Below are 16,031 nucleotides of genomic sequence, written 5' to 3' on the forward strand. Positions count from 1 at the left end.
CATCAGATGACATGGACCTCACAGCCTCCTGAAATACCGACAGATTATGGAGGGCTTAGGTGAACAAGAAGAAGACGGATGGAGGCCACATCAGATGACAAACCTCACAACCTCCTGAACACCTCCAGACTATGGAAGGCCTATGTGACCAAGAAGAGGAGGGATGGAGGCTGCATCAGATGACATGAACCTCACAACCTCCCGACCTGAACTCAGTTGAGATGGTTTGAGATAAGTTGGATGTAGATTGAAGGATAAACAGCCAAAAAGTGCTGAGAACCTCTTGAAATTCCTTCAAGGCTGTTGGTAAACCATTCCAGGTAATGCCTGATGAAGCTGCTTGAGAGAATGCAAAGGGGGTATAATATCGTAGTCAGAGTTAAAGGGGGGTACTTTGAGGAATCTAAAGTCTAACACATTCTGTGCTTTGTTTCTTTACTCCTTATTCCACATGTGTTCCTTAGTGCTTTTGCTAACTTCAGTCTGAATTTGCAATGTGCACATTCCAATAAGGAGAAGGAAAATCAGTGCATGACAAGGGGTGTCCAAACATTTGATCCGTACGGTTTAAAAGGAGTATATTACAGTAGTAGATGATTCTTTTAATTATGAATAGCAGACTAGTAACCGTGACCTCCTTTATCCATTATCGATTTAAAGATCTGCGAGGGTCTACCATTTTCTTTAGGGTCCACATGAGCCTGAGAATGAGGGGGTCGACGTCCGCAGGGAAATACGGTGGACTAGACGGAGATCAGATGTCAGCTGATTCTAAAATCTAGGCGTATACTAGTGTATAAGGTGTGAACCTTCATCTGTAGAAAGCTATGACTACAGATTTGCATGTGACACACAGACTTATTGTGGATTAGCTGCAGATTTCACCCTATGTATTGCACAGGATGAAATAAGCAATTAAATCCAGATATGAATGGGTTAAGACTATTTTCTGTCCCCCAGAATGGCCAGAATCATACCTAAGTGATATCTAATGAGATTAAATGGCGTACAGCCGGAAGCGAGACCCCCCCAGTGTGACGCTGCCTCCCAGCCCGGGTAATAAACACTTATTATCTGACTTTGCAGCTTTTTTTTGTTCTTTTATAATAACCGGTTAAGAAAATTGCTCGGCTGTAGTTTCTTTTGTCTCGGGCCGTCCACAGCATCAGGTCCAAAACAAAAGAAACCTGCTACAGCGGTGGACTTCCAAAAGCCAGAGTCAGCTCCCTGCGTCAGCTCATTTATACCAGCGGCTGGAACCTACTGGGGTGTGGAGAGCAAAATCCACCCGGTGACCCACGAGAGTCAGTAATAAGCACAGCGGATACGCTCACAGCCATGTATGTAATGAAGACAATTTTGGGATTACCTAAACTTTCCACAGACTTGATAAATCCTCGCCGCTGGTATTAAAAGTTTGTGGAAAAAATAGAAAACTTCGTCTACATTCCCAACTTCATATAAGATTTGTGAAGTTCGGAACAACACAGCTCGTCATGAATTAGACCAATGTCCGTCGCAGCGCCCCATCCTAGGTCTGCCCATTTTGGCAAAGCTGGTCAAAACTTGTGGCAAAAGTAGCAACATTTTTTTGCAAAAACATTGTGACTTTTTAAAGCACTTTACACCAGCTTTCAGATGTGATGAATTACTGTATTTTTCGGACTATAAGACGCACCCTGGTTTTAGAGGAGGAAAATAGGAAAATAAAATTTTAAGCAAAAAATGTGGTCATGACACACTGTTATGGGGTGAGGATCTGCTGCTGACACTGTTATGGGGGTAATGTCCCCAAATTCTCTGCTAAGGTACCTCATCCTGGTAATGATCCTCCTGCCTTGTATATGATCCCCATCCTTGTATATATGTCCCTCATCCTGCTATATAGCCCCATCCTGCTATATACCCCCATCCTGCTCATAATATGCCCCCATCCTGCTCATAATATGCTCTCATCCTGTTCATAATATACCCCCATCCTGCTCATAATATACCCCCATCCTGCTCATAATATACCCCCATCCTGCTCATAATATACCCCCATCCTGCTCATAATATGCCCTCATCCTGCTATGTGGTCTGTATCCTATGGTATAGAAAAAAATAAACATTTATACTCCCCTTTCCTCACTCCCTGCAGCATCGCTTGTCTTCTGCTCTGTGACAGCAGCAGTGCTGCTGCCCTGTGTGGAGCCATTCCCCTGCAGCATCGCAATGTCCTCCTGTCTACTGGCTCGCTGATCTGTGTGGAGCCATGTGCGCACAGCGATGACGTCATCTCTGTGATCACCGTTCTCTACACAGATCAGCTGGCCAGCAGACAGGAGGACATCGCGATGCTGCAGGGATCGGTGACCAGTGAGTATACCGTACTTATTTACTGCACCCCGCGCTGCTGCTGATGATGCGCGGGGGCAGTGAATACAGCCGCACATGATCACTCCAGGCTGTAGTTGCCAGGGGTGATCACGTGGGCCAGCTGTTATGCGCACACACCCCGCCCATCATCCCGCCCACCTGTCAGCGCCGGCTTCAGCGCTGAGAGATGATAGGTGGGAGGATGCATGCATATTAAATGAGTGGGCCCCCGTAGTCACGGCAGGCGCTGCTACAGCCTGCTCGTGCCTCTGATAACCAGTTCCACCGCAGCACCCTCATTCCTCGCAGCCCTACATTCAGACTATAAGACGCGCCCCCCACTTTCCCCCAACATTTGGGGGGAAAAAAGTGAGTCTTATAGTGCGAAAAATACGGTAAGTTTTTAAACCCATTAAAAAAAAAAACGGATAGCAGTTGGAAAGGCGGGGAACATAAGACATTTTAGGACACTTCTGTTCCCATTCACATTAATGTGTCCTGCACCGGAACATTTTATTTCCTATTTTTATGCAGATCCAGAAATGTAAATAAGTATCGGATTAGAGCCTGACATACACAAGACTGGGTGTTTTTGCACTGACTGACAGCAAACGACAGGAAAAAGAAGATTATATCCCCTGTGGGTATAAAATCCTCAAACTGTGGTCTCCAGCCTAAGCTTAGTATTTGGCCACACTGATTTCCATATTGATAGCTGTAATAACTGGGAAAGTATTGGTGCGTTCTGATTCACAAAGTCACATATAGTCACCAAAATCATATGATTCGCTCCGTGGACGGTTGGTTATTCCTTACTTTGACATACTCACATTCAATTACCGCTCGCAATGTGAATCTACCCCCCCTTCCCCCAAAAAAACCAACCAGCACCATAAATATTACAGGGTCCGGTCTGTAATAATCTATATGTGCCCTTAATACACGCTGATAACTTAGGAAACATTGCTGCAGAGCATTACAATACATGATGTATTTTGTAGCATGGGACTAGCTGCTACAAACAATAATATTTAACCCCTTCACGACCATGGACGGATCTTTCCGTCATGGATCGTGTCCCGGTAATCCCCGCCCCCTGCCGCGGGCAGGCGGCGTGGATCGGCACACATATCAGCTGTTTTCAACAGCTGACATGTGTGCCTACATGTTCCGAGTGGAATCGCATTCCACCCGGAACATTAACCCCTTAGATCTCGCTGCCAAAGTCTGGCAGCGAGATCTATATGCGCGCGGCCATCTTTTTTTCTTACCGCCGCCCCCTCCGGACGTCACGTGAGTGATCACGTGACGTTCGGTGGTTGCCATCGTAGCACAGGGTCATGTGATGACGCCTGGTGCTAAGAAGTTTCACTTTCATTCTTCCTCGGCACGGAGCAGAGGAAGAAAGAAAGTGACTATTTCTGCTGTTTACAGCGGTATAGCTGTGATCAGCAGATAGCAATCAGCAATCGGATTGCTGATCGCTATAGCCCCCTAGGGGGACTAGTAAAATAAAATAAAAAAAGTAAAAAAAAGTTTTAAAAAATTAAAAAAAAAACAAAAAACCTAAAAGTTCAAATCACCCCCCTTTCCCCCCATTGAAAATTAAAGGGTTAAAAAATAAATAAATATACACATATTTGGTATCGCCGCGTTCAGACATGCCCGATCTATCAAAATATAAAATCAATTAATCTGATTGGTAAACGGCGTAGTGGCAAAAAAATTCCAAACGCCAAAATTACGTTTTTTGGTCGCCGCAAGTTTTACGCAAAATGCAATAATAGGCGATCAAAACGTAGCATCTGCGCATAAATGCTACCATTAGAAACATCAGCTCGAGACACAAAAAATAAGCTGTCACTGAGCCATAGATCCCAAAAAATAAAAACGCTACGTGTTTCGGAAAATGGCGCAAAACGTGCGCCACTTTTATTGGACAAACTTGTGAATTTTTTTTAACCCCTTAGATACAAGTAAACCTATACATGTTTGGTGTCTACAAACTCGCACCGACCTCAGGTATCATACCCACACATCAGTTTTACCATATAGTGAACACCGTGAATAAAACATCCCAAAAACTATTGTGCCATCACACTTTTTTTGCAATTTTTCCACACTTGGAATTTTTTTGCTGCTTTCCAGTACACCATATGGTAAAACTTATGGTTTCATTTAAAAGTACAACTTGTCTCGCAAAAAACAAGCCCTCATATGGCAAGATTGACGGAAAAATAAAAAAGTTACGGCTCTCGGAAGAAGGGGAGCAAAAAACAAAAACGCAAAAACGGAAAGTGCCCCGGGGCTGAAGGGGTTAAAGGGGCTGTCCACTATGTGCCATTAGCCATTTTTAAACGAAATAATACCAATTATATATATAAAAAAACAAAAAACAAAACAATATACTCACCTCTGATACTGGCGGGGTTCCAGTAATGTCACAACCATGACTCCTGGGGCTTGCATGTCATTGTTATGCTACATGAGCCCTGGAGCTAAGCAGTGGCCGCTGGCTGCCACTTTTTCCAGGTTCACCTCTTCAAACAAACCTCAAACAAGCGAAAGCCCAATATCGGCTGCTACCTATATGCAGCATGAGCCCAGCAACCAATGTCATGTGAGCCCTGGGAGACCCGGTGCTGGCATCACCAGAATGGGAGGTTGAGTATATGGTGAGTTGTTTTTTTTGTTTTTTTTTTAATGGTGAACTATTTGATTTAAAAAGGGCTTGTAGTGATAGTGGACAACTCCTTTAAGAAAGAAAAACCTATAAAAATGACATGTAGACATTGACTACTGTGTATTGGAGTCCATTTGTGTAAAAAAACAAAGGCCCTCTGGGCCTTATAGAATAGGGAATAGCTGCAAAGATTTTCTAACATTTTGACAAATTCAATGGCTTCATTTAATACCAGATTACCATAATTCTTCTGCCACCATAATGAGATGTGTTCATGTAAGACATGGTACTCCAGAAGGGACAATCCCTTTAAAAGTTGTTCCCATGTTCATAAATGGATATCTTTGGACAGAGATTACAAACACAAACTCTTTTATAATTTACTGTTTATTAAAATTTTCAGCCGTTCTTGAGAAATGAACACTTTTTGTTTTGTTTACAGCTCGTTGCCTTGGTCACCGACCACCGCTGTTGTCTATCTTCTAGGCACTGCTAAGTAAGTAATTGGACACTCCAGAAATCCTGGACAGTTTCTAAACAGTGTTTACAGGCTCAATAAAAATAAGCTTGTAAGCACTGCGCATGTTTTGCTGTCTAACAGCGGTGGTCGGTTACCAAGGCAATGAGCTGTAAACATAAGTGTTAATATCTCAAGAATGGCTGCAAATTTTAATATGCAGTAAATTGCAAAACTGATTGTATGTACACGCTCAATCCGACAATACAGATTAATGAAGATGAGAATAACTAAGTCATATGTTGGAATGCAGTGGTCTTATACTCACCTTGGGAAAGGCACTGGTTTGCAAGAGCCACTTGGCCAGAATGCAGGTATAGGTTGAGTCGGGTGAAGATGCTGGTCAGAGAAGGAATGGTGATAAAGCAGAAGGCAACACAAGCCTGGAACAAACAAGGAACATAACACTTGCATGAAAGTTTTCATAGTGGAGGAAGCTCCTCCTACTTGGCACTATACAAAGGCTTAGGCTTCATTCACACTTGTGTCAAGTCAATCTTAAGTAATGGGCCTAGCACAATGGAAATATTAACAAAAACCTAGACTCATCTCCCGATCTGGCGTTGCTCCTCCACACTCCGTATTATGTCCCTGTCTATAACATCTGGAGGAGAAGCAGTAACGTGACTGCTGCAGCTAATCAGCAGATACTGATTGGCTGCAGCCTTCACATTCTGGCCAAGTTTAAAAAAAAATATGGTTTCGAGAATACACTTTCAATTTGTTTTAAAAAGCAAACTGTGTTTTACTATCCCTCCCCGTGTCCTGTCTTAAGTGTCCACCGCTGCCCTCAGTGTCTGTTATTGCCTGCAGCATGGACATCATGTCGACAGCGCTGCAGCCAATAACTAAGCTCTATAGTTTTGACCAAGCTGACGGCACAAGCTCCTGAGTTCACTGATTGGCTGCAGTGCTGCAACTTGACGTCAGTGCTGAAGTCAATGACAAATACCAGGGGTGGCTGCAGAGACTCAGTGATGGACCTGGGGAGGGTGAATATAGCACAACTTGATTTTTTTTTGTAAGTAAACTGTATTGGGGGATGGGTTCTCCTCCCTGCATGTAAGACGCTCTACTATACTGCGCCATTATGTCTATACAGACCAACAATATGATTTATCTATAGATCTTACGGTGATTTTGACAGTGTCACCATCTTAAAGGCATATCTCTACACAAGAATCTGTTGTGTCTGATGAAGACCCAAATATCGGGGTCAAAACGTTACATGATTTGGATTGCCTGTATAATACAATTCTTAAATTCATTTTTGGTGTGCCACGATTTCTTGTATCTAATGCCAGGTTTGAACCCTTCTTGAGCCCCCGTAATTCCAAGTGTGCCATAAACCTTATTCTGCAGCCCCTTTAATAGTTACAGAACTCATTTATATACTTTAGCGATGTTAATCTATAATTATGGGGGTACCGTGACAATCACACCTACCCTGACAAACGAGGCAGTCTTTCTTGAATGATTCCCTTTCATCACCTTTTTGGTTTCCATGGCCAAATGGTTGACACTCTAGGGAAACAATAAAATGACTATTAAATACAGATCTGATTTATTAGCCTCTCCCTTTGCCGGCAATGATCACCCTCACGTTTCTCATTATCATGCACCGCTATGAAAGAGGAAGGTGGACAGACCCCTCTGAAGCCTTTAAAGCCACTAATACTAAGTATGTCTATGGTGCCAAAATGAGGATTTTCGGTACTCAACGTAAAATCTCTTTATGGCAGCCTTCATGGGGGGACACAAGAACCATGTGTTAGTCTGCTGCAAACTGGAGGCTGCCACCAAGAATACACCTTAGCAAAAAAAAAGTTGGCTACTACTATCTTACAAGCTTCCTCAGTTAGTGGGAAAGCAGTAGGAGAAGCATAAAAGAACTAAGCATGAAGAAATTAAAGCATAACCACCCTAAGAGAAAGACCAACTTAAATGAACACCCAACCGAGCAACCAAGAGTGGATGTTGTGTCCCCCAATGAAGAGTACGAGAAAGATTTTATGGTGAGTACCAAAAATCTTAATTTCTCAGTCACTTCATTGGGGGACAGAGGAACCATGGGATGTCCTAAAGCGGTCCTCATGGTAGGGATAAGAAACAAAAAAGTGAAGGTTAGCACCTAACGTAACCCAAACAACGGCAAGATTGGTCTGAAACTCTGCACCATGATTGCCTCCGAAAGACACTAAGTAGTCATGGGCGAATCCCCCCGAAGTTAGTGTTCAGGAGACTCGCCCGAACGTTTCGTAAAGTTTGAGTTCGGGTTCTGAGATAACGTGAACTTGCGTCCGAACACCGAACTTGGACTTTACAGTTATGTGAAGGGGCAGGGGGCGCTGTAAAATAAAGAATATAGTTAATAATAAACATTGTTATTATACTTACAGGTCCTGCGAAGCGTCCTGCAGACTCTGTCTCCCGCCGCTTCTGCTGCAGAGTTCTATCATCGCTGTGTCCTCCCGGTAACTGTCGCTGACGATAGGACCTTCCGTGACGTCATAGCTATGTGACCAGTCACGTGTGAATGTTATATTATATTATCTCATTGGCTACAAAATGGTCACATGACTATGACGTCATGCAAGGTCCTGCAGTGTCAGTGTCTCGATGCTCGCCGGTACTCGGTGTTCGCCCGAGCATCTCAGTACTCCATATACTCAGCGAGCGACGAATACCGGTGAGATGCTCAGACACATTCTTGGCTCCCCCTCCCTGCATGTTGGCGCTCTTTACACAGTCAGCCCACATGCAGGGATTGGCTGCCACATACTAATGCCACAGCCTGTGAATAGCGGCGCCGAGAATCAGGTGATCGGAGATCACTGTTGCTATAGTAACCCGCTCATTATGTTACTATGGCAACGGTGGAAGCAGTGACGTCACCGCTTACCAACCCACAGCGTCTGATCACTCATTGAGTGATTAGACAGCGAGGAGAGCAGAAGCATTCTTCCTCCCCCCATGCATTCTGATATAGCAGAGCTGCATCGGTTGAAGAAGAAAGAAGACCAGGATCATGGAGGGGTGAGAGGAGGTAATAAAGATGGAGTCCCTAAGTGTGTCTGTGTATTTATCTCTAATAAAGTATTTTTTTCTGTGTGGTGTCTTTTTTTAACCCTTTATTAGAGATTCTTAATGGCTGGGTCAAACTTGGCCTGACATTAAAAATCTCTGGCTTAATACTAGCTGGTAAAACAAAGCTGGTATTAACCCATTATTACCCAGCATGCCACCCTGCACCAGGGCCACTGGAAGAGTTGGATACAGTCCAGAAGATGACACTTCTATGAAAGCGCCATTTTCTGGGGCAGCTGCGGACTGCAATTCGTAGCGGGGGTGGCCAGTAAGCTTTGGCCAACCTGCGCTGCGGATTCCAAACCCCTGCTGCCTAGTTGTACCTGGCTGGACACAAAAATTGGGCGAAGCCCACGTTGTTTTTTTATTTTTTAATAATTTCATGAAATTCAAAGTGAGAAACAAATAGACCCATGTCAGCTCTGCTACATCACTCTGTACAAAGCAAGATGAAGCAGGCTGACCGTGAGGAGATGATTGCACTTGCGTCTTCACCGCAATCTCAGGACAGGAGCGACTCAGCTGCATGAAAATAAACGCAGCTGACCCAATGCTGTCAGGAGATTGTGCGTCGTGATGCAATGCGACACTGGCATCACGGCGCACCAGGACCTTTGATGACGTCATAGTCATGTGACCAGTCTGTATCCAATGAAGTAATACAACATTCACACATGACTGGCCACATGGGTATGACATCACGAAAGGTCCTGTAACTCCGTGCTGGTTACCGGGCGGCACAGTAATGATCGGAGGCAGAAGCGGCGGGAGACAGAGTCTGCAGGACGCGTCGCTGGACCTGTAAGTATAATCATAATGTTTTTTAATACTGTGCTTTTTTTTTTTTTTTTTTTTTACAGCGCCTGGACCTGAACTGTAACACGAGCTTCCCAGGAAAGCTCGTGTTTGGGATCATGTGAAGTACGGACCCCAAACTTTACAGTTCGGGTTCACCCATCTCTAACATTAAGCTAAACTTAGGAGTCTTGATGCCAACAGGGGAGGTATAGTCTGCTAGGGAGGAGCATGTACTGTTAGTGTCAGCCTCTAGGTGGCAGCAGACTAACCGATGGCTCCTGTGTCCCCCAATAAAACTGAGAAACGATAATTTCTGATCAGCTGAAACCTTTGCCAAGAATTAGAGAGCGCTTTCTATAATGATTTCAAGATGGGAATTTCTCTACACTCCCCATATAATAATACAGAACAACTGATAAGGCCGGTTTCACACATCCGGCTTTTCGTCGGTTTGCCGGATCCGGCGCTCTCCCATACAGTGACTACAGTACAGTGACAGCGCAACAAGCGCCGGTCACATGCTGTCATGTGACCGGCGCATGTGACCCGGAAGTTACAGCGCTGTCACTGTACTGTATTGTCTGTACGGGAGAGCGCCGGATCCGGTAAACCGGCGAAAAGCCGGATGTGTGAAACCGGCCTAAGAAGGATTAATAACGGATTATGAGATAACTGATATTAAGGATCAGTCTTGACCTATTCATTGGAAATTATACAATTTCAGGGGCTACATTTTCTGAGTAGGTGTTTTAAAGAGCTGTTTGGTCTCGTATCCATTGTTTGTATTTTTGTGCAATATATATGACAAATTTCATATTAATAAAATATGTGTCTGGTATATCTTAAGGCCTATTGTAGCCTTTTTCTTGGTATGTAGGTTGTTGTGCTTGTAAATGGAGGGGACACAGTGGCCATATGAAGTTGTGCAGGTGGTATACAGACTGAACAGAGCAGAAGAAGCTACAGTGCTCAACGGCTTAACAAGAGCTGCCCATTTAACCAGGAGTACAGAGAGTAAGACCCCCTCCATTATATAGAGATTCAAGACAAGAAAAATTCATCCAGCAACCAATTCCCTTTTTTTAAAAATAAATTTCTTCTTCTTTATTATAAAGATTAAAACAACTCAATTTCCAGTGGTAAAAAAACAATGCATTGTGAGCAAAAGTACAAATTACGCGTTTTGGATGTTACACATCCTTAAGGTTTCAGATTAAGGATGTGTAACATCCGAAACGCGTAATTTGTGGATGAATTTTTCTTGTCTTGGATCTCTATATACATAGTCTGGCTGAAGCTGTCCGTGATTCCATGCACCTTCCTGGAACAGATGGTGGTTTCCTTACCGGGTTCCATACTTTCCTTCCTTCCCCTCCATTATATATACACGTGTGTGTGTGTGTGTATTATGTGTGCATATACGTATACACACACACGCACACACACACACACACACACACATCTTTCTCCCTCTCTCTCTCGATTATATATATGTGTGTGTGTATATGTTATTTATATATATATATATATATATATATATATATATATATATATATATATATATATATATATATATATATATATATATTATATACACACACACACACATACATACACACATATATATATATATATATATATATATATATATATATATATATATATCTCTTGTATGTATATAATACACATATATACCGTATTTTTCGCTTTATAAGACGCACCCTAAATTTAGACACAAAAAAAGGTAAAAAAAAAGAAAAATGGGGTCCGTCTTATACTCCGGTGTTTTCTTACCGGAGGGGGGCAGCAGTGGTGGGGAAGCGGGTCACAGGAGGCACAGGTTGTGCTGGCAGGCGCGGCGGGTCAGTGGTGGCAGGTGCCGTGGCATCCGTGGTGGCAGGTGCCGTGGCATCCGTGGTGGCAGCGGCGGCTCAGTGGTGGCAGCGGCGGCTCAGTGGTGGCAGCGGCGGCGACGGCTCAGTGGTGGCAGCGGCGGCGACGGCTCAGTGGTGGCAGCGGCGGCGACGGCTCAGTGGTGGCAGCGGCGGCGACGGCTCAGTGGTGGCAGCGGCGGCGACGGCTCAGTGGTGGCAGCGGCGGCGACGGCTCAGTGGTGGCAGCGACGGCTCAGTGGTGGCAGCGGCGGCGACGGCTCAATGGTGGCAGCGGCGGCGACGGCTCAGTGGTGGCAGCGGCGGCGACGGCTCAGTGGTGGCAGCGGCGGCGACAGCTCAGTGGTGGAGCAAACAGATGCGGTGTTTTCCCAGTGTGTCCGTGGTCCCGATTCAAGTGATGGCGCCCGGAGCGGCGCATGCGCAGATGGAGCTCTCATCCCAGTGCTCCATCTGCGCACGCGCCCGCTTCCCGGCGCCATCATTTGAAAGTGGGATCGTGGACAAACTGGGTAACTTGCTGCACAGCCGCCGCCCCGCACGCACAGAGTGGCAGCCAGCAGGCTGTCCGCCTACCCTGCGTGCAAGCGGCAGGGTACCTGTGCTTGCGTGCGGGCGGCAGCCGGGTGCCTGTGTGAGGGCGGCAGCCGCCTGCCGCCCGCACGGGCACCCAACTGCCACCGGCACACAGCACCCGGCTGCCGCCCACACGCAAGCACAGGTACCCTGCCGCTTGCACGCAGCCACAGACACCCAGCCGCCCGATCGCCGCACATACAGGACCCCCAGGTACCGCTATATTCGGATTATAAGACGCACCCCCCATTTTCCTCCCAAATTTTTGCGTCTTATAAAGCGAAAAATACGGTACACACACACATTATATATATATATATATATATATATATATATATATATATATATATATATATATATATATATATATATATATATATATATATATATATATATATAAATATATATATATATATATATATGTATACACACACATATACACACATATACACACACACACATATATATTATATATAACTGAAATGAAAAGTAAAGATAGCATCAGTATGATAAGAGCACAGCACGCGATCCCCAGGGGTAATAAGTAATGTGTAACATACATGGAGAGCTATGTGCTGCGTCATTGCCCCTGGTGGACACAACTCACATGAATTAGATGGACAAGAACCGGCTCCAGATTGCAGAACAGCGCTCGGGCCTCCACATAAAAACTGAGCTGTTGTTCAAAGTCACGCCCAAAGGAGACCTGGGAATTAAACAGAAAATTAGGGCCAGCTCTGGTGTAACTCAAACACCTATGACAACTCTGACGGGAAAGGGAACAGCATGGATTTCAGCAGCCGCCAGGTTAATTTAACGGCTGATTCCCATTTCCAATATCCTATCCCAGTATGTAGTAGGTGTAGTAATAATAATATTAGCAAATACCTCCAATTAAAAATATAGTACAGTTCTCCTGATATAGCCACAACTCCTACCTCATGTGCAGGGCATTGCAGCTAGGTATCCATGGTAACATCCATTCATATAGTGACCGTTAGTTAGTTGTTCATGATCGTATCCATAGATAATTAGCTATGTCTCTTACCTCATGTGCAGGGCATTGCAGCTTAGGTATCTATGGATACTATCACGAACAACTAACTAACTGTGACTATAAGAGTGGATGTAACCATAGATACCTAAGCTGCAATGCCCTGCACATGAAGTAAGAGACATGGCTATATCAGGAGAACTATACTACATTTCTAATTGGAGATATTTGCTAATATTATTTCACCTACTACATAATAGGACAGGATTTTGGAGATGGAAATACACCTTTAATTTTTTTTTTCTTTTCTTTAATAATTTTGTCCAGCATGGGAAGTTATGAAACTTTACAAATCACTTTATTAAGGTGATTTGTCTTAATTTTTTTTTTTTTTTTTTTAAAAATGCATGTAATTGATTTTCACAAAATACATAAATCTGCACTCTAGAATGCATTGAATAAATGAATTCTGGTATTGCATTACTGCTATAGGAATATTTGAAAAAAAGAGAATTTTGTTTACTTACCGTAAATTCTTTTTCTTATAGTTCCGTATTGGGAGACCCAGACCATGAGTGTTTAGCTTCTGCCTCCGGAGGACACACAAAGTACTACATTCAAAAGTGTAGCTCCTCCCTCTGAGCTTATACACCCCCTGGAGAACCAGATCTAGCCAGTTTAGTGCAAAAGCTGAAGGAGAATAGCCACCCACAAGTAAAAACAGAGCAAGAACCGGAACAACCGGAGACTCTGTCCACGACAACAGCCAGTGATAACACGCGGAACAAGAAAAATTGCCAACAGGGAGGGAGCTGGGTCTCCCAATACGGAACTATAAGAAAAAGAATTTACGGTAAGTAAACAAAATTCTCTTTTTCTTTATCGTTCCTATGGGAGACCCAGACATTGGGACGTCTCAAAGCAGTCCATGGGTGGGAATAAACAGAAAAACTAGGAAGTAGGCGGAGCCTAACTTCACAAATGGGCGACAGCCGCCTGAAGGATGCGTTTGCCCAAGCTCGCATCTGCCGAAGCATGAGCATGCACTTGGTAGTGCTTCGAGAAGGTATGCAGGCTAGCCCAAGTGGCAGCCTGACAGACTTGCTGAGCCGTAGCCTGGTGCCTAAAAGCCCAAGAGGCACCGACAGCTCTGGTCGATTGTGCCTTGATCCCCGGCGGGGGAGGCACCTGAGAACACTGGTAGGCATCCGAAATGGTCGACCTAATCCAACGGGCTAAGGTCGGCTTAGAAGCAGAGAGGCCCTTGCGCCGACCTGTGGTTAGCACAAAAAAGAGAATTTTGTTACTTACCGTAAATTCTTTTTCTTATAGTTCCGTCATGGGAGACCCAGACCATGGGTGTATAGCTACTGCCTCCGGAGGACACACAAAGTTACTACACTCAAAACGTGTAGCTCCTCCCTCCTAGCATATACACCCCCTGCTAGCCAGTCCTAGCCAGTTTAGTGCAAAAGCTGAAGGAGGACATCCACCCACAAGAAGAGACAGAGTAAAAACCGGAAGAACCGGAACCTCTGTCTACAACAATAACAGCCGGTGAAGACACACGGAACAAGAACCTGCCAACAGGCAATAGGGAGGGTGCTGGGTCTCCCATGACGGAACTATAAGAAAAAGAATTTACGGTAAGTAACAAAATTCTCTTTTTCTTTATCGTTCCTATGGGAGACCCAGACCATGGGACGTTCCAAAGCAGTCCATGGGTGGGAATAAACAGACAACTGAGAAGCAGGCAAACCCAACTTCACAAATGGGCGACAGACGCCTGAAAGATGCGTCTGCCCAAACCCGCGTCTGCCAAAGCAAGAGCATGCCTTGGATAGAGCTTCGAAAAAGTATGCAGACTAATTCGAGCTGCAGTCTGACAGACCTACTGAGCCGTAGCCTGGCGTGAAAGCCCAAAAGGCACCGACAGGTCTGATCAAATGTGCTCTAATCCCCGGCGGGGAAGGCACTTGAGTACACTTGTAGGCCTCGGAAATGGCCGACCTAAGCCAACGAACCAGGGTCGGCTTAGATGCCGAGAGACCGCTACGCTGACTAGCAGTCAGTACTAGAGAGAGGTGCACCGCCTAATAACGGCGGTGCGAGACACATAGATCCGGGGCGCCCGCACCAGATCCAGGATATGCAACGCTTCCTCAAAGCGATGAACAGGAGCCGGACAAAAGGAAGGCAGGAAAATTGCCCCGGATAAGGTGGAAGCTGTAACCACCTTAGGGAAAAAAGTCCGGAGTCGGACGGAGACCACCTTGTCTTGATGCAAAAGACCAAAAAAAGGGGGTGACTCAGAGAAAGTGCCGCCAGAACTCCCTGGCGGGAAATTATAGCCACTAGAAAGACTACTTTCTGTGAAATATGAAACAAAGAAACCTCCCTAAGAGGCGCAAAGGGGGGTTTCCGGGAACCGGGAGGACCGGATTAAGGTCCTAGGGCTCCATAGGCCGCCGGAAAGGCGGAATGATGTGAGATGCGCCCTTAAAGGAGCGCACCGGAGCCAGCCGGACGATACGCCGCTGGCACATACTGACAGAGCCGAGACCTGTCCCTTAATGAGGGATAGTCCTAGCTGTAGACCGGACTGTGGAAGGGACAGGAGGGTCGGCAAGGCTAAAAAGGTCCAAGGACACTTTGGAGCTCGAGTCATAGCGGAGATGACTTCAGGAAGGATACCAGAAGTCGCCAAGATCCAGGACTCAATAGCTACGCCGTCAATCTGAGAATCCAGAATTCTGACGGAAAAAACTGACCTTTTGAGAAAAGGTCTGGACGGTCCGGAAGATGCCATGGCAACCTAACGGACAAAAGGAGCAGGTCAGGGTACCAAGCCTGCCTGGGTCAGTCTGGAGTAAGAGAATGACCCGACGGCCCCCTTTACTGATCTTGCGCAGGACTCTGGGCAAGAGGTAGAGACGAAGCTGGGATCAAACATGAGCCAGTGTGTCTACCGCAAAACCTGAGGATTGTGGACCACGGTTGGACAGCTGAAATAGTCTGCCTCGCAGTTTTGACATCTAGGATGTGGGCTGCGGATACGGTGGACTAGGAGTCCCTTGTCCACTGAAGAATGTTGAGGCGCCAAGATTGCCAGGCGGCTGAGTGTCC

The 16,031-nt window shown here is 45.3% G+C and overlaps 1 protein-coding gene across 2 annotated transcripts in view; it reads right to left on the minus strand.

Moving 5' to 3' along the window:
- The window catches only part of VPS35L (VPS35 endosomal protein sorting factor like), a 169,565-nt gene that overhangs the window by 35,949 nt on the left and 117,585 nt on the right, over nucleotides 1–16,031 (minus strand). For both annotated transcript variants that reach the window (XM_075317995.1, XM_075317997.1), the window contains exons 24-26: nucleotides 12,519–12,617; nucleotides 7,005–7,082; nucleotides 5,827–5,941 (exon numbers count right to left, since the gene is read on the minus strand). In XM_075317995.1, coding sequence (XP_075174110.1) covers nucleotides 5,827–5,941; nucleotides 7,005–7,082; nucleotides 12,519–12,617 — 292 coding nt within the window. The remainder of the gene's footprint in view (nucleotides 1–5,826; nucleotides 5,942–7,004; nucleotides 7,083–12,518; nucleotides 12,618–16,031) is intronic.

Source organism: Anomaloglossus baeobatrachus, chromosome 7 (genome assembly GCF_048569485.1).
Source record: "Anomaloglossus baeobatrachus isolate aAnoBae1 chromosome 7, aAnoBae1.hap1, whole genome shotgun sequence".
NCBI classification, from domain to species: Eukaryota; Metazoa; Chordata; class Amphibia; order Anura; family Aromobatidae; genus Anomaloglossus; species Anomaloglossus baeobatrachus.